Below are 19,476 nucleotides of genomic sequence, written 5' to 3'. Positions count from 1 at the left end.
TATAATGGTTTTTGATGTTTCCCTTTATTGGCGACTTAAAAATCTCACGATGAGTTGGGTGTGGTGGCGCACTCAGGAGAGGGACAGAGGTCAGCATGAGCCACTTAGGAAACTCCAGGACAACCAGGGCTACATAGAAAGACCTTGTTTCAAACAAAACAAAACTGCCACACGTTAGGTATAAGGTTCACTATGCTTTTCTCCTCTGACTATAGCTGGGTTGGGAAAAGAAAAGGAGAGGGGTCAGCTGAGTCAGAGACTTCAGATGCGAGACCGGAGCCAGAGGAAGGGAATATGTGATGAGCTTTCTCTTGGGGGAAAGCAGCAGGAATGTTATCTACAAATCATCACCGATGTATCACGCTCTACAGACTGACTCACTGGGCTGTCCTGTCTCTCAAGATGTCGGCTCTAGTCTTAATCTGAGTAATCTGGAGACGATTTTGACAGAGACAATCAATTCATCTCAGAACTAGCCACCGCTTCAGTTTTCCAATGCAATGCACATTTGTGGCAGTCAAAAAAGGAAGTTATCTCAATTATGAACAGATGTACAATGCTTCTTCAACACACTATCTAGTGTGTATATGCTTAAAAGATGAATGTGTAATTGCCTCATGTGTGTAAGATGTGCAACCACAGGGAAATCATGAGTCAGTCAGACCATTCCAGAAAAAGCTGGCAACAAACCCAAGATCAGGAGCTGGAGAGATGGCTCAGCGGTTAAGAGCACTGGCGGCTCTTCCAGAGGTCCTGAGTTCAGTTCCCAGCAACCACATGGTGGCTCACAGCCATCTGTAATGGGATCTGATGCCCTTTTCTGGTGTTTCTGAAGACAGCTACTCATAAATAAAATAAATAAATCTTATAAAAATGTTTTAAAAAAACCCAAGCCCAAGCTCAGAAGCAAGAGTCAGGAAAGCTCAGAGGAAAGACTGAGTAGAAAGAGTCTAATAGCACACCGCAGGTGAGGATGCTGAGACTCCAGACAAAAGGGGCAAATACACACAGGAGACGCTCATTTCCTGGAAGATGAAGTTGCTGCCATCCTAGCTGGATCTCTGAACACAGGAAGAAGGCCCTGAAAGTGACGGCTCTATGGGGCAGGAAAGGGATGAAGGACAACAAGTGGAAGTAGAACGAGGTCGCCTCAGGATTACCCATGGCCTCACAGCCTCAGTGAGGCTTCCTGAAGACAGGCATAAGCTAGAGTACACCCGTGGTTCAGTCAACTTGTTGGAGTCAGTGTGGCAGATAGGGTTAGTGTGTAGGCTAGGGTGTGAATGTACAGTTCTGTAAAATACCTGAGTGTCCTAAGTCAAATGATTTGATCAGTGACTTTACTGTGGTTGCAGAGTCTGAAGGAGCTGGAGATGTTCTGTTGACATAGACTCCACGCCACCGGCCAGCAGCATCGACCTCTGAGGGCTCTGCCTCTTCATTCACAGGTCTGTATGGCAAAGAGCACATCAAATTGAAAAGGTGGAGGGTGCCCTCAGGAGGGAAAACGACGTAGAGGGAAGCAAAACCAATGTAGATAAAGTAAGATGGAAGGGAAACCCCGATTTTAATCATTTTCTGGATTTTAATAAAGTAAATACTGGTCTCATTTTTTAATACTTTCTTAGGAGATGGTCAGAAATAATATATTTGTAAACAGAATGATATAACAGGCTCTGACATACTCGTAGCTATGTAAGCAAGAGTTTGGGATGAACATAAAAACATAAGAAATGAAAAAAATTAAAGATCCTCATTTATAAAAATACTTCATAAAATAAGTTAGAAGAGAATTGTCCTTCATACGCTTATGAAAAGAAAGAGGCATTTGATAATATCCACCTTAAAATGTCATAAAACAGTAAAAAAATCCATGAATATCTCTGCACATGTGAAGAAACAAGGGAGTGTTATTTATCGTAAGTAACTGTCAGCAGTGTACACGACGGACTGGCTTGGCATGTGCTCCAATCCTCAGGTGGCACACTTGGAGGCTGGAGGTGAATCCCAAGACTCTTGCTTAGCCAAGGTTTCATATGACTTAAGCTCCCCAACAGAGATTTGGGCCAGAGCCAGAACATGAGGCATTTACTATGTTGACATAGACTGTAACAGAGACAAGATGCTCCTGGAGCTAGGAATTGTGGTTGCAGCTTTCTAAAGGGGCAGGCAACCTCCTGGTTTAGGGTTCCCATGCTGGTGAAGGCAGTCCGGTTATGTTGAAACCCCAGAAACCTGTTCCTGGAAGCTGAGTCTACAACCTAATTGATTCCGTTTTCCTCAGCAATTTTATAAGTTATTTAACACGTTTCTGCCCAAGCCGACTAAAGTGCAAGTCCTTACATACACCAGCCCTTCTTCATATGCTATTTGCCCTCTGAGAGTAAAAGTGCAAATTCTGTGACAAGCTTCCATTCTCATACAAATGTTCTCTATGCCATGTGGTTTCTAAACACCAGCAGACTCATAGGGGACAGATCATATGATTCAGCTCTCATGTGTGGCTTCCTTATCTAGGATGTCATTTAATCTTCTTGTGAATGAGCCAAGATGAGAACTCCCAACCTCCCTGTTGCTAAATCACTGTACTTTTTATTATATCATATTGCCACAGCTATTGTGCAAGATGACTAATTTATGAGAAAGGCTCAAACAGAATATTTCTGGAAATATATTTTAATAAGGTCAGTGAAGGTTTAAAATATTTCCCATTTTTTTTGAAACTAATCTAGCTACACATAAGCTCCTACAGTTCAAAATACTTATCCTTAATTCTTCTATTGCTCTATAATCAACACAAATGGGCTAAATTTAAATGAGACAAAATTAAAGCACTTAAATTACTCTGCCCTATACTCTTGACTGTATGGCCCTTCTTTTTGAGTGGGGAAAAGAATCAGTAACCGAAAATTTCTTTGGGAGAGACTGCAAGCATTTCAGAAATGGTAAGGGACTGTTTTTTTGGTTTTGTTTTATTTTTTAAAGTAATTTCTAATGATTTGCTGCAAAGAGGTGGTTGTAGTGCCTCCCACCTTGTATTATATGATGTATAATCAGATGATCGGGCCAGTGTGATTGTGTGACCTGTGGTCCCAGATACTTAGGAAGCCAACAGGAGAGTACTTGAGCATAGGACTAAGGCCAGGCTGGGCAAATGGAAAGATGTCATCTCAAATAAGAAAATAAATACAGGAATTAAATGAAACAGAAAAATTATCTGGTGCGTATGGAATAAGGAAATGAAACCAGGTTAAGAGATCAGGTCTGTATAGAAAACAAATCCTATTTCTACATTAGCAACTCTCCAGCTCATCAAACAGAGGGCCACCCTCCGTTATATTTAACTGGCTTATGGCCAAAGAGCGTCCGAGGCACTAAATGTTATTCCTTGTTAAAGTAATAAGAATAAAATGGGAAGGAGTTTGTAACTCCATAGGAAGAACAACAATATCAACCAACCAGACCCCACCAGAGCTCCCAGAAACTAAACCACCAACCAATGAGTACACATGGAGGGATCCATAGCTCCGGCTGCTTATGTAGCAGAGGATGGCACTGTCCAGCAGCCACAGGAGGAAAAGCCCTTGGTCCTGTGAAGGCTTGTTTCCCCAATGTAGGGAAATGCCAGTGTATTGAGGTGGGAGTGGGTGGGTGGGAGTGGGAGCATCTTCATAGAGGCTGTGGGAAAGGGCGGGCGAGGTTTGGGAGGGAGGAGGGGATAACATTTAAAATATAAATACATAAAATATCCAAGAATAAAATAAAGAATAAAATGGAGAATCCTATATTCTACAAGCTGTTCTTTTTAGGTGTTTAAGTGTCCCAGTGATTTGAAACATTAAATGATAAGTAGAACGATTCACTTAGCCTCATGAGGACATGGGAATATGAACTAATGTTTTAACATATCCAAAGATGATACTCGCTTGGCTTTAACAGTAAGAATAAGTCTGACATTCTCATCTGAAAATCTGAAATTTGAAATTATCAAACATCTGAAATTAGGGACTGGAGAGATGGCTCACCTCTGATGGCCCTTCTAGAAGACCTAGATTCCTAGCACCCATATAGCAGCTCACAACTGTCTATGTTTCCAGTTCCAGGAGTTCAAATGCCCTCTTATGAATTCCATGGGTACCAGGAATGCATGTAGTATATATACACATGTGACTAAAAGCATTCTCATTCTCTCTCTCTCTCTCTCTCTCTCTCTCTCTCTCTCTCTCTCACACACACACACACACACACACACACACACACACATTTATTTATATACACTTTAAATTCCTTGTAATAGATTGTCTAAGAGTTGTTATAGCCCAGGCAATATATGAATGATTACATTCCCTGTGTTCTCAAAAGGAATAGGAGTTCTGTATATCATAATGGATATTTGGAATATTTAATCATACAAGCAGGAGTAACTTAGTAAATTCTATAAATAAAGGGGAAATACAAATAACACACTTGACAAAGCATTTGTTCAAAGCCAATTATGGCCTCTATCAAATGTGGAGTCAAATATGCCTCGAAATTCTAAGCCACCCAAAAGCACAGTTTCTGCTGGTTTCAAAACATGAACACAAACAATACAGAGTTTAATAAGTTCAACACACTAGTTTTCCCTATAGAAATTTATAGTTTACCTTTTATCTTAGCCATATCCTGAAGGAAATGCATAGCTTCTGGCTGGGAATCACATCTAAAACTGAAACAAATCATGCTTGCTACCACATATAAAGCTATACGTAACTTCAGTAAAATGAATACATATGATATCTGTCTACTGCATACTAAAGTGCAATGTGTCACACAAGCCATTACCTAAGTCCCAGCCATAGGGAGGCTAAGGAAGGAGTATCTGAAAGCTTGACTGTTTTTGTTTTTGTTTTTCTTTTTTTTTTTTTTTTTTTTTTTTTTTGGTTCTTTTTTTCCGGAGCTGGGGACCGAACCCAGGGCCTTGCGCTTCCTAGGTAAGCGCTCTACCACTGAGCTAAATCCCCAGCCCCGTTTTTGTTTTTCAAGACATATCCATCAACCACTGTAGTTGTATCAGGCCCATTGGTTGGCTGCAGGTCCTCCTTCTGTGTCTTATGTCTTAATCTAACATATGTATAAACATGTAGCCTTGACTGTCCTGGAACCCACTCTGTAGACCAGGCTGGCCTCAAACTCACAGAGACCACTGCCTGGATTAATTTTCTACAGAAATCTCTTATTTAATTTTGAGGGAAACTTTGACAAGGGCTATATACACAGCACATACACGGTTAATCTGGGCTGTAAACTGAACTCTTGGACAGTATTTTTTGTCAAATTCTCTGTAGTATACAAATATTCTAGGAGAGGTATACAAATTTTTTTAAAAGATTTATTTATTTATTATATAGGAGTACACCACAGCTGTCTTCAGACACACCAGAAGAGGACATTAGATCCCATTACAGATGGTTGCGAGCCACCATGTGGTTGCTGGGACTTGAACTCAGGACCTCTGGAAGAGCAGTCAGTGCTCTTAACCACTGAGCCATCTCTCTAGCCTGAGGTATACAAATTTTATTTTAAATATACCTAGGTAAAAAAAAAAAAAAGCTACTGATACCAATTTCAGCACTCCCTTAGTTCACTACTCTTCATGAAGAAGTTGGCAGCCCATCATCTGAGAGTAGAAAACCAGAGACCAGATGTCCTGGTGCATGAATGCAAAGGGTACTGTGTATGTCTGTCAACGGGCAGCATTTCCCATCAACCACTGTAGTTGTATCAGGCCCGCTGATTGGCTGTAGGTTCACCTTCTGTGACTTATGTCTTAATTTAACATATGTACACATACATCTGCAATGACTCTCTCTTCAAATCCCACCCCCAGCTTCTCTAACCAGCCACCCACCTTGGTGGCTGTGGAACAGAGCTTTCACACTGTGCTGATTTTTCTGTGCCGCTTGGTGGCACTGCCTATTTTGGTCTAAGTACAGGTGAGCTTTTATGTATTATGCCTGTTAAAGTATTTAAATTTTAACTCTACTTGACAATGGTCACATCACTCTGCTGATATGCTTGTAAAGAGGAGTGGTCCCATCAGCCATATGCTTGCACCTGCTAAGCTGGAACAATAGAATAAGGCCCAGCTCCAGGCTTCTCACAGTGCCACTGTGGGCTCCGGTGACTCCCCTCTGCCCATCTCGCTTTCAGATTGCTGCTCAGCTCATTGAAGTTTTGGTCTCTTTTATGTACTGACTCAGTGCCTTTCAGGTATCAAACACTATCTGCTGAAATTCACTTTCTAATTTCAGAACAAGAGAAAAAAAATAAGGTAAAATGGTAACTTAAACGCATCTTACTTTCTAAATCCCATCAAAATAGTTAAGTATTTTTCCATCAGCAATGGAAACTAAAGAAAGCTACCATTTCCATAGCTTAAACTTGAATTCTAGTACTCAGGAGTCAGAGTCAGAGTCAGAGTCAGGCAGACAGATCTACCAGTTTGAGGCCAGCCTGGTCTACATAATGAGTTCTAAACCAATCAGGGCTACATAGTGAGACCAAGTTTCAAAAACAGACAAACTTTTAAGACTCTCTGCTACATGGTATATGTATCTGTACATGGGCGAGGGCTACCAAGGGCTTTCTCCCAGTTTCCCTTACAAAGAGAATGATAGGGGTTTACCTTCTTCTACCCTACAGGCCAGGGCTAGAGAACGTGAAGGCAAGAACATAAAGCATATCACTACAGAGCATCAGGGATATGAACACTATCTGAAGAGTCCACAGGAGGGTGATCCTAGGCACAGGTCAGGAAATGCCATGGGCTATATCTCGTACATTGACGAAGCAAAAGCAGACCTGGAAATGTGGCTTCTATATCCAGGTTCTCTAAAGAAGAAACTACACACCAAGGAATTTTTCCACCAAGGCGGGGTCTCACTGTGTAGCCCTAGCTGCCCTGGAATGCACTATGTAGACCAGGCTGTCCTACAAATCATAGTGATCCACCTGCCTCTGCTTCCTGAGTACTAGGAATAAAGGTGTACACCACCAACACTCAGCAGGGATTTCTCTAACTGGGTACCTTCTCCCATTGCATGCTATTTGAACTTCAACTTACTCTGAGAGCTTTCCTTCTAGTTTATGATAGTGATTTGAAGACTCAGTAGGCAAAGTGATGCATCCAGGCATAATCTACAGATACTATGTCAGGCTCTGACATACTCGTAGCTATGTAAGCAAGAGTTTGGGATGAACATAAAAACATAAGAAATGAAAAAAATTAAAGATCCTCATTTATAAAAATACTTCATAAAATAAGTTAGAAGAGAATTGTCCTTCATACGCTTATGAAAAGAAAGAGGCATTTGATAATATCCACCTTAAAATGTCATAAAACAGGAAAAAAAGATGAAATAAGACAATTTTACTTACTGACTTTTTAGGTGGGGAGGGAGATAGTAGTCCTGGCTGGCCTTAAACTTAAGGGTAAGTATGATTCTAGATCCTCATGCCTCTGTCTCTCAGGAGTTAAACTTATAAGCATATAGCACCACAGCTAGCAAGCTGATAATTTTAAATGAAAGACTGAACTTAAATATGTACACACGCACACACACACACACACACACACACACACACACACACACACACACGGTACAATAAACCCATTAAAGTATTCTGAGGCAGAACTAACTCAAAAGAATAGTGAAAGGAGGGCTTATTTGGGAAGGCCTCCTTGAGCACAGGAAGTACAGATGAAATAAACAATGAAAAGTGACATTTCCATTCAGTAGGAAAGAATTATTCTGGTAATCAATTATTCTGGCTTGAATGGCTATACATGTGGAAAAAAAAGACTATATGTTACATCAGATTCAGTAAACACAAGGGGATCAAATGACTGGGTGTGAACATCTACATGTTCATGAAGTAAAGGGAACTTGATAGAGTATTTACAAATACCGGAGCAGAAAAATCTTAAATACAAATAAAACCCCCAGAAACAAAGGAAAATACAATCAGATTCTATTATATGAAAGTATTAAGGGCTTGATGTAGAGGAGTGCAAGCTATACACAGAGTCTCCAGGTTCCATTCCCAGCATTGTAAGACAAAAGTGCTGAAATTACATTCTAGGAAATTTTTCAAACAAAATTCATAGGAGCCCTCCAGAAAAGCAACCAGTGATTAAAATTCGAACCACAGACTTCTCTAAATAACGTTTATTTAGCATGTCATAAACACATATGAAAACATTAAATAGTGCCCAGAGGAAAGACAGACTGATACACAACTATAAACACCACTGTGCACTTGAAATTGATGCTGTATCTTTCTTTGTTCATATATGAAAAAAAAAATTGGCACATAAGTTTTAATTCATCTTAGAATTCTCAATCTGAAGAAAAGATTTTTCAGAACACAAATTCTAGTCCTACTGGGACAAGCCCAGCTAGTTTCTACATTATTTTTACAGAAGATATCAATGTCTTTTCTTTCTCAGTCCAAGCTAAAATTTTCTAGTGAAATCTGTGTTCTCAAAGTCAATACCTCAAAATGTCTTCCTGAGTTTAAGGATAATTCCCAATCTTAATTTTCCTTTTATTAGAGATTAACTCATATCTTCCAGAACGATGTAGCTAGAGACCCTACATGGATACACTGGAGCTGCCCCTTACAAGAGAAGCCTGGTAGGTTTTCTCTGGCGCTCGCTGCCTCTCACAGGAGACGTGCAGCAGGTTTTCATTGGAGTTGTCCTCACATGGGAAGTACAGTAGGCAGATTTTCTCTGGCGCTGCCTCTCACAGGAGACGTGCAGTAGGTTTTTGTCTGATGGACTTGCTGAATCAGATACAGATCTTCACACACACACACATATATATATATATATACACATTTCCAAAAGTCAAATCACTTCCTGCATTCCAGACCACTGTGAGCTGTGTGCTTCTGTATAGCAAGTCTGTAAGTTTCCAGGGTGGGTTTCATTTGTGAGGCTTTTGTTGTAAGTTGTCCTTCATTAGCTTGTTAGGTTTTTACTGACATTGTCACCTAACTACATCCTTTATCATCAATCAAACGTGTTTACAGTTAGCCCATCAGACTCTAGAAACCAACCAAAGCTTAGGGGTGGGTTCAAGTGAGGTAATGAAATGAGACCACAGCTTTAAAAAGGCTCAAGGAAGCCTCAATGTTAGGAGCAGATCTTAAATTTCTCTGGTTTAAGGCACCACACAGATGGCTTCTTATTTTGCTATAAGTAGCTTGAATTCCAAGATTATTGAATCCAATATTCAAGAGGGCAGCATAAAAGTAAACACCAGAAAGCAGAGCCCACATGGGCTGTATTCACCAATACCTGGGGCTTGCTATGCTGCTATTCTCTTTATGTACTCTAGGGCCATATGAAATATTTTTCCACAAGACTTGTATTTTGTTTTTCAGAATTTCATTTTATTCTCCAGAGAGAAAGGAAGGGAGGAAAGGAAGAAGGGAGGGAGGGAAGGAAGGAGGGAAGGAGGGAGGGAGGGAAGAGAGAGAGAATGCTGATTTTCTGAGAAAAAGAGGGAAATAATTTTGAATATGTGATCATGCAGTGAGTTGATTCCAATGTGCAAGAGGAAACTAAGGAAACTTTGGCTGTGATGACTTTGTGTGGAATAGTGAGTGGCATGGGAGACAGTGAGCTCTTTACATAGTGGTACTCTCCTCTATAGACTCCCCCTTTTCATATAGAAATGGCAGTAGTTTCCAATCATGGCAAGGACTGGGCTCTTTCTTCCACCAAATGCTCTGCTAGCTGACAGAGACCATGGAGCTGTGAAGATAGAAATGGGAGGGAAGGCTGGTAAAGGAGTTATATAAGCCAATGGGATCTTCGTTTACAAACACAAGAGCTACCAGCTTATCTGTCTCACAGGGAGGAGCTAATACCCACAATGTGGCCATGTTTTTATTTCCTTTGCTGCAAAACAATTTTTGGAAGCCAATGCTTTTTGGACTGAGCAAATGGTAAAAACTTCCAAATGCTCTTACTCTGCTTCTTTCACCAGAACTTCTCCAAGAAATGTCCTGGTGAAGTAGGGATGCATATCAGCCCGACATTCGTAGGGTTTCATGCTTCCTTCCATCATCAATGCCAAGAGCAAATCAAAAAGATTTCTATTTACTATTCTAGCCTAAAAGTCTAAAGACTAAAGACTCAAGGGAGAACATATCTATATTTTCCCAAACAAATCTGTGAAGAGACAAGCCAGGGAGAAAGAGGCATTTGTGGCCCTTTAGATTATACACTAGGCTGGCTGTTAGCTCTGTGACAGAGCACTTGTGTATCATGTACAAGGTCCTAGATTTGATCCTCAGAATCACACATATAGACTGAAACACTATGATGTTTATGAACTTATATATCTAATGTCAAAACTGTCTTTACCTATGAAAACATATGCAAGTGACTGAATTATGTTTGATAAGAAGACCATAGGAGATGTTCAATTTCTACTTTGAGGGCCAAGTGAAATGCCTGTGGGCCCAGTAATGCTAAGGTAAATAAGGTAAGTAATGCTAAGGTAAATAAGGTAAGTAATGCTAAGGTAAATAAGGTAAGTAATGCTAAGGTAAAAATGCTTAGGAATTTCTATGGGACCAGAAATTTGGTATCACAGTTGAGTTTCAAGTGACATCTTTGTTATCGAAGAACATTATTCCTCCATCACATTCATGTCTCCTCTAGCAACAGGTATAGAAAGAACGCATGCTGTGTGGCTCTGAAATGTTAGAGCTTTAAGGACAGTGCAGCATAGGCAACACAACGGACATTAGCACACAGCGCAGATGTTCACACTCAGTTAAAAGCCAGCTCCAGCAGGGTCTGTATGGGACAGGCTACCACACTGCTCACTTAGTGGAAAGAGCATACGCACTGAGGACAATGTGGGAGACACCAAGGATCAACACATAAATCAGAAAGATTTTTATCTTGGAAGTTAATGCTGTTAATTGGCAGCAAATATTTAGTGTTTCTTTTTTCTTTTTCTTTTTTTCGGAGCTGGGGACCGAACCCAGGGCCTTGCGCTTGCTAGGCAAGCGCTCTACCCCTCAGCTAAATCCCCAACCCCTATATTTAGTGTTTCTAATAGGCTCTTTCTTGTAAAGATGTCTTCTTCCATGGGTGCCTATTGATACTATTATGATAAACACTGTATGAATGGAGCATGTCACCCTAAAATTATCCCTGCTGTTATTCATGACTCCTATACATGCACTGCTCATCATCGATACCTTTTGTTAGAAGTGCTACAGGTGGCCCATGGGTCCAGATGCTGAGAGCCTATTTTCCTACGTTTCCCTGTATCTGCTGAACTCTACAAAACAGATCTGCTTGTTTGTTTGTTTATTGGGATTAAACTCAGGGCTTGGTACATGCTAAGCAAGCAGTGTACCACTAAGATACATCCTATCCCAGACCTGATGTTTTCATTTGAATGAGTTTTTATTTTAATGTCTAACTCCTAACTATCCAAACAGAGAAGGAATCGTAACTTTCATTCATTAATTTTTACGTCCAGTAAAACAGAACATTTTCATGTTTACTAGTAAACACATTGGCTTGTTTAAAGTCTGGGAGAAAAGTATCAGGCCTTCAAGTCAGAGCTAACATTTGGAGATAGTTATCCTTAAAGTTCCAAGGACTTCATGGCAGGGCTGGTTGTTGGTTTCTGGCTCAACAGAGAATGATCAGCTGACCAATCAGCCTCAGAATGGGAAAGCCTGAAAGCACCTAGAAATACTGCCTAGTCATAGTTCCTAATCTAAACAGAGGGTAGAGCTACATAAGGAAGGGAAGGGGACAGTGCCAGCTGCAAGACTGAGTTTAACAGAGATTAGAGTTTACTCTCCATGACTTTAGCATATTCCTCTTCATAGCTCATGCAATTCTGTATTTATGATTGACTGACTGTTGCTGTAAGAATAATTCATGCATGAGTAGTCACAACTGCTTTATCTTATGAATTAAACCCTTGGACATCATAAAAAAGAATGAATTAACATCAATATATCAGTATTAAGATATCTGGGAATATTTATGAATTTATATGTATGTATATGTACTGTATGTAATGTGTATACACACATACATGTGTGTATATGTATATATGTGTGTGTGTACACACACACACATTTGAGGAGTAGCTGTATGTGATATGTGTATATACATGTGTGCAGGTGTGCTCACCTGTGTTTGTACGTACAGAGGCCAGACCAAGATGTCAAGTGTTTTTCTCTGTTGCTCTCTGTCTTATTCTGTAAGACAGGATCTTTAAATGAACCTGAGGATTGCCGTTTCAGTGGCTAGCCACTGAACTGCTGGCATCTACCTGACTACAACCCCCCAACACTAGGGTTACAGGCATCTGTGCCCGTGACCAGCTTTTTTTTTAACATGGTTTCTGGGAATTCGAATTCAGGTCCTCACCCTTACAGAGCAGGCATACTTACCCACCAAGCCATTTTTCTAGGCCCCACTTATTTTTTATTTTTTTCTCAAGACAGCATATTTCTTTGTGTAACCCTGGCTGTCCTAGAATGGGCTTTGTAGACCAGGCTGACTTTAAACTCACAGAGATCCATGTGCCTCTGCCTCCTGAGTGCTGGGATTAAAGGCATGAGCCACCACTACCTAGATTTTTGCTTTTTGTTTGTTGTTTTTGTTTTTGTTTTTAAGATAGGGTCTCATATACTTCATGCTGGCTTCAAATTCACTATGAAGCCAAGGCTGGTCTTGAACTACCTACCCATCCTCTGTCTCCACCTCCCAAGTGATGGGATCACAGCTATCCCCTAGCATACCTGGCAATTCCCTGAATAAGATCAATTATTCTGACTCTAAAATGAAATAAAAACATAATAGAGAGTGAAGGCATGTGCCGATAGTTCTAAAAACTTGGAAAGATGAGGAAGAAGAATTACTTGAGTTCAAAACAAAACACTCTCAAACCATTCAAAGCACAGAAACTTAAAAAAAAAAAAAACTCACTCATTTGAAAATGTACTGGGACTAAAAGTTACTAATGGGTTAAATTATATCCCACTTTGCTCTGTACTCCGGCCCAGACTCCTTGTTCGCTCACCTCTAAGCCTTAGTCAGTGATTCCTTTACATGCCCACTTACACAGAGTGAGAGTATGACTGCAAGCCCCAGGTTATAGCCATGCTGCTTTGTGGATGTTCTTGTCTTCTCTCAGCTGTGCCGGGAGGACCTCATCAGAACCCTCTGCAAGTTCTCTGCCAGTATCTCCTTCATGAATAACCCTAGGGTTCTTATGAGATGACTGTCAAAGTCAAATTGAAATGTCAGACAAGAACTTGTTCCACCAAGATAGAATCACTAAGTTGTCGCAGGAGCTTTGAGGCTTTGGGTTGGTTTCCATTTTTGCTCATATGGTAGGTTCAGGAAGGGGCTGAGTTACCAGCCAGTAATTTTCAAAAAGTCAGTTCTTCCAGGAGGCCACTTGTGAGAAGTATAAAATCCAGTAAGAACCTAGCAGCAGCAGCTGTCCCATGTCTTGCCAAACGACAGGCAAACACTCTGAAGCCAAATGATTTTCAGTAACAGTCCTCTCTGATTGTTGTCAATTCTAAAGTTTTAAAAGGTTTTAGGATAAGTTGCTAGATTTGAGTGGTAGGTTTAAAATAAAAATTGGTACATGATTTTAAAAGAAAAATTAAGGGGACAGAATGTAGCACACAGAGCCCTACACTTTCAGGACACAGATGAAGGTTTCCCATTACATCAGAGTTTCAGTAGGGATCTGAGAACTTATGCAGGAAAGGCAACATCTTTTACAATAATCTATGCAGTCAGCATAGAAATGTAGAGCCTTTTATAAAACAACAATTTTAAGAATAATGCAAATAGCAAGCAATGCAGGTTATGGCTTGGTTCCTCTTCCAGAGACATACAATGTGGAAGCAAGACAGACAGACAATGAAAGCAGGCACAAAGGCAAATAGAGGGTCGTGTGATCATCTCAGTGGGAGACATCAGGAAGTCGTCATTTCCTATTCTCCTTCTGACTAAAACAACAACAACAACAACAACCACCCCAGAACCATCATGTTCTTTGGTGTCCAGAAGATAAAGCTGGGCTGAGATAACAGTCGTTACTTTCCAAGAGACAACTATAGAGCTGACTACATGAATCCTTCTCCAGCCAAGCAAAGGAACAAGCCATAACTACAACAGCTTTAATAGACAATCTAAAAGAATTCTAAGAAACAGGATTGTGAGAAGAATCTAACTTTCCCACTGTTATAAAACTCACGATCATTGATTGGACCTAAGGCTCAGAAACAAGTCAACAAGCAGCCCTTCTAATCTTGGAAAGCATGAAGATTACAGCAACCTCCATAGACTAATATTTAGAATCCACTAAATTTGACTTTAAAAGACAGTATTTTGTATTTGAAAAACATTTAGAAATTCAAAATAATTTCTGAACACTCAAAATTCTCAAAGTTAAGGATATTAACTCCCATTAGGGGAAGACACCACATTACTGAATGCCAAAAACGCTGTGGATAATCTGTAAATCTGTAAATCTCACTTCAATTTTAAATGTCATTGATTTTATTGGTATGTGTATTTAGTCTGCATACATGCCAGTGTATATGCGTGCTTGGTACCCTCTGAGGCCAGAAGACCTCCCTTGGGACTGGAGTTACAGATGGTTGTGACCCACCATGCAGTTGGCTAGCAATAAAACCTGGGTCCTCTGAAGAGCAGCCAGCACTCTTCACTAAGCCATCTCTCCACCTCCCCTCTTGAATTTTACATACCAATCAACTTCAAGTTTGCTTCAAGAACACCTTCCTCTTAAACATGACTGGACTAATGTACTGTGAAGCACCTGATATGGGGGGGTGGGAATAAACTTGAACTCACTATGTAGGTATCTGAGGATGACTTGAACTCCTAATTTTCCTGCCTGTCTTCCAAGAGCTGGGATTACAGGTATCAGGCACCACTGGACCCAGCAGAAACATGCCTTCTGTTGTTCCTTTGTTTTCATTTGAGGCAGGGATGTGGGGTAGCTTGGACTCCCTCTTTAGACTTGCTGGTCTCCCACTTGCTTCTATCCTTGTGCTTCTACCTCTGGAGTCCCTCTACCTTTTTGAAATTGTCATATTGAATTGGCAATCAAGAAGCACATCCCTGGGCTGGTAGGAATGGCTCTTTTATCTGGTGTCAGTTTTCCTCCATAAAGTCATTTTAGCTTTTCCTGATGTGTGTGACCTAGGAAAGTTAGCATTTATGGTGTGTTCTCCCTATGCTGATAAATATTAAAATCTAACCGGTGCCCCTTCTTTAAACCTATGAGAACAGTTGGCTGGATTTTTTTTGCTTCACATGTAAGTGAGGAGTTTTCCCTAAAATCCTATACACACACTGATCAAGAGAGAACAAAGCACTGGCTATGTGCCCTTTCGATTCACAGAAGCGTGGCTCCTCCTCTGACTCACCTGCTATGCCCCTGTATGTCTCCCAGCTCCTTCTGCAGCCTGGCGTTCTTCTCTTCCTCTTCCAGCAACCTCCTCTTCACAGTCCGCAGTTCCTGCTGAGCCTCACACTTGATGTCGTTGGCCACTACCACTGCAGTCTGCAGGTCTGCCTGGAACCGCCTCCATTCCTCAGTTTCCTCCTGAGAATGACAGAATCCATGTTACCTCAGCCACTAGATAAGTGTTCCTTAGGTATCAGTCACCAAGAGGCTTAAGCAGAAAGACTTGGCTTTAATGGTGCCTCGCTACTTGGAAGGGACACAAGAGGTAACTCCGAGACATCATAGAGCTCTTTAAAAATTTTCCTGCCAGAAAAAAAAATGTATGGCTCAAGGTTATGGCTTGGAGATGTTCTAGAGAAGCTGTATGGAGAGCGTCACAGGGTACCTTCCCAGTGCTTCCCACCTAAGCCAGGAATAGTCCAGTAGGATGGTAGAGGAGAAGCCTGGCCTGTGGCTCACCTTTATCTGTTTTGTTAGCGTCTTTAGTTGCCGCTCTAGGTCTGACTTCTGCTCTTCCAGCTTGACCACACTGCCTAGAAGGGAATGAGTTACACAGAGTTACAAAGCTGCAAGGCTCCTGGACACCGTAAGCTACACAGCACAGGGGCAGCTCCGGAGACAGCAGCTTGAAGCCTATCCCACTACAGTAAGCTATGTTGTAAGAACTCTAAAGCACTAGAAGCAGTCCACCAAGACAGGAAATCACATGACATGTCACTGGTTCTCACTTAGGTTATAACCTCAGAGAGTAAGCTGTACAGAAAGTAAGTTGCACATACTCCAGTGCAGCACTGTGGGAGGAGGCTTCAGCAGCCATGCAACATACGCCCTTGCCTTGGGCTTCCCTGCTAGTCACACAACCTTCCTGAACAGTCTTTATTACTGAGATTTGGTTGACTTTGGTGTAAAGGAAAATGCTCCTGATTATTACCCCTGTGACTTTGAAACTAGTCTCTAGGGTCACCATTCTTAGCCACAGTTAACCCCGAGAACCACATGAGGCAGATATGCAGGCATAAGCTCTAGACCCATGGGCTCAGCATCCCTGATGACAGCTAGGATCTGGGCCCACATATATTAGAACAGCTCCAAGGCACACCAACCTCTTCCTAATTAAGAACAAATTCTATCCCTTGTTCTCCCTGCTTCTAGTTCTCTCTACATGGCAATCAGAACCATTTAAATTTTAGTACCAATGTCAATCACCAAGCAAAACTTCCTAGTAGTTGTCTATTAAGGTTATGAATCAAACCAGGCATAGTGGTACATACTTTTAATCCTAGTACCTGAGTCACAAAGTGACTTTGTCAAGAAAAAAGAAAAAAAGAAAGGAAATCAGGAAGGAGAAGAGAGGAGAGGAGAGGAGGGGAGGGGAGGGGAGGGGAGGGGAGGGGAGAGGGGAAGGGGTTGGGGAGGATATGAATCTAATCTCCAGAGAAGGTTGGAATAAACAAGGTCACATCCTGCCCCAGAGGTTGTTCTGATTCAGCTTGTGGGGACTGGGGGTTTGGGTCTAAGGTCAATGTCACAGAGTTAGAATACCCCCTCCTTTATTTCTTCTTGTTTTGTCTCTCAAGAATCTCGTGGCAGGAAAGGATTAATCTAAGGCTGGTTTGAGTGTCACTGTCTTCCTGACACAAATATACTTTAATAATACCTTAATATCCCTGACAGGAGTTTAAAAGCTTCTCAGAGACGGTCTGTGTTATTTTCAGTCTCAGATATATTGTGATATAATCACTAGATTCGAGTCTGAAATTTGCTTTGGACATTAATTATACACTTGTTTTCTTGGTGTGTCTGGGCTGACTTTTAAGGATTTAGGGACAATACAACCTCATTTTCCACAGTGCTAAATCACAAAGCAATAGAAAACAGGGCTTGTCCCCTTTGACCTTGTTCTTTACAAAGAGGGCGCTACGTTTGGAAACAGGCCGTGGCCAGATATTTAATTGCATTCTCAAGAATTACTATTGAACCTGGGTGACAATGAGTGTCAATGCTCTACAATCCATGACAAAAGCAATCGGCACTGTCACTCTAGTATCAGTCAATTAACCAGGCACAGAGCACACAATCAGTTTCCCTCAAAGAAGCAGCTGTGCTCAATCAACAAGGCAATACTGAGCGAACTGTTGCTTTCCATTCCTATAGGCTTCTGGTCACAGTTTTCATCATTTAAAATGTTATTTGCATGAGATCGTTCTGCACACCAGAATCCTTGTAAGACAGGCCAGTTCCATAAGCATCAGGATGTCTTTTTCCCCCTACTTTTTCCAATATCAAATTGGTATTTTTAACATTTTTTCTGTAGTTTTCTGACCTATGCAGCCTTTTTTGCCTGTAAGCATCCTTTCCTTTATGCCTAATCAGTGTTTACTGTCAGGATTTACTATTTTTCTGGCCCTGGGCTAAGTTACAATGAATTCTTTTTGTCTCTGGCATTGTGACACTACTGTCCATGACACTGTTGACCACTGACCTTCATCCCACAAATCTCCAAAGTCCCTCCCTTTCCCCTCCTTTCCACAGCTTCGACATCAGTGAAGATGTATCACTGTGCATAACACATATCTCCCCAGCACTTTTCAAAGAAGCCTAATGTTAGGATGGGAGAATGACCTCCTCGGTGTGGATATACTGGACTGCTGTCTGATCCACACTGAACTCATCATATTCACCATCACAAAAGCTCAGGCCTGATCAGCGTTATCTAACACACCTATTTCTGTAGATACATCACAGTCTTCTGCACCTAGGGATAGCAGACAGCATTTTAGCATCATATCTGGGAGCATTTCAAATAACAAAAATGACACAAAAAAAAGTACAAGAGTGTTTTCTTTTGTTTTTAAATAAGATAGTCTGCTAAAAAACAAAAACAAAAACAACAACAACAAAAAAAAACTTGTGTGTTGGTAAGATAGCTCAGTGGGTAAAAACACATATTACCAAATCTAACGATTGAGTTTGATCCCTGGGAACCATATGATAGAAGGAAAAAAAACAATTCCCACAAGTTGTCCTCTGACCTCCATACCCAAAATAAGTAAAATGTAAAAAAACAAATGTTTTTAAAGAAAAGAGAGATATTTGTACATAGCATCACAATTCAGACCAGAAAGGAGAGGAGTCTTGAGCTTAATCTCTACTGAGAATATAGGCTTTTCTGAGTTTTTCTCTGACTTTTCACCTCTCTCCATATTTAACCAAACCAGAAAGGTGTTCTAAGTGCCAGTCTAGGGATGCGACTATGTTCTAGTGAGCTGGTGAACGGGTGAATTCGGCAGTACAGAATCTGTGAGTACAAGGCTGGCTGTACGTGGTAAAACTTCTCAGGCAGCTGAGCTAGTCTTAGGAGTAACTGGTGCCATATAGAGCTTTGCTTTTAAGCCTTTTGTTACAAAGGCAAAACTCATTAGATGTGATATTTGATAAGGCTGATTTAGACAAAACAAAGGAAGCCATAAAAATGTCTTTAAAATGTCTTTCCCCATTCAAAGCAGTGAGTTCCTAAAGCCATATACTGATGTGTCTTTGGAAACCAAGTGGCTAACATCTGTGAGATATCCCATATCCTTCCATCAATGAGGACATGCTGGACTTGACCACAGGCACAATGGTTTGTTTCACCTAGGACATCACCTAGTTCTCCTCCATCAGACAGTGCAGACAACACACTGTTGATACAAAGACAACAGATAGTTTACTCTTAAACCCTGAAGGACACCCGTAGGGGAAAAAACCTCCCGGTCACAGCAGAATTCAAAGTAGGCTTGGTTGTCCAGAGGTGGAGGCTGCAAGGTGCTGCACAGGTAGGGGCACAGGTAGGGGGCACAGGTAGGAACACAGGTAGGGGGCACAGGTAGGAACACAGGTAGGGGGCACAGGTAGGGGGCACAGGTAGGGACACAGGTAGGGGGCA

General features: G+C 41.1%; 1 protein-coding gene across 9 annotated transcripts in view; it reads right to left on the bottom strand.

Annotated features, from left to right (window-relative positions):
* Specc1 (sperm antigen with calponin homology and coiled-coil domains 1) overlaps positions 1–19,476 on the bottom strand; it is a 274,496-nt gene that overhangs the window by 74,442 nt on the left and 180,578 nt on the right. For 5 of the 9 annotated variants that reach the window (XM_087571814.1, NM_001428980.1, XM_087571812.1 and 2 more), the window contains 3 exon segments: positions 16,011–16,084; positions 15,511–15,689; positions 1,305–1,450 (listed from right to left, as the gene is read on the bottom strand). In XM_087571814.1, coding sequence (XP_087427940.1) covers positions 1,305–1,450; positions 15,511–15,689; positions 16,011–16,084 — 399 coding nt within the window. 9 annotated transcript variants of the gene reach the window in all.

The sequence above is a fragment of the Rattus norvegicus genome, chromosome 10 (genome assembly GCF_021556685.1).
Source record: "Rattus norvegicus strain SHRSP/BbbUtx chromosome 10, alternate assembly SHRSP_T2T, whole genome shotgun sequence".
NCBI lineage: Eukaryota > Metazoa > Chordata > Mammalia > Rodentia > Muridae > Rattus > Rattus norvegicus.
The sequence above is the reverse complement of the archived record's forward strand: the minus strand, read 5'-3'. Positions and strand labels throughout refer to the sequence as shown.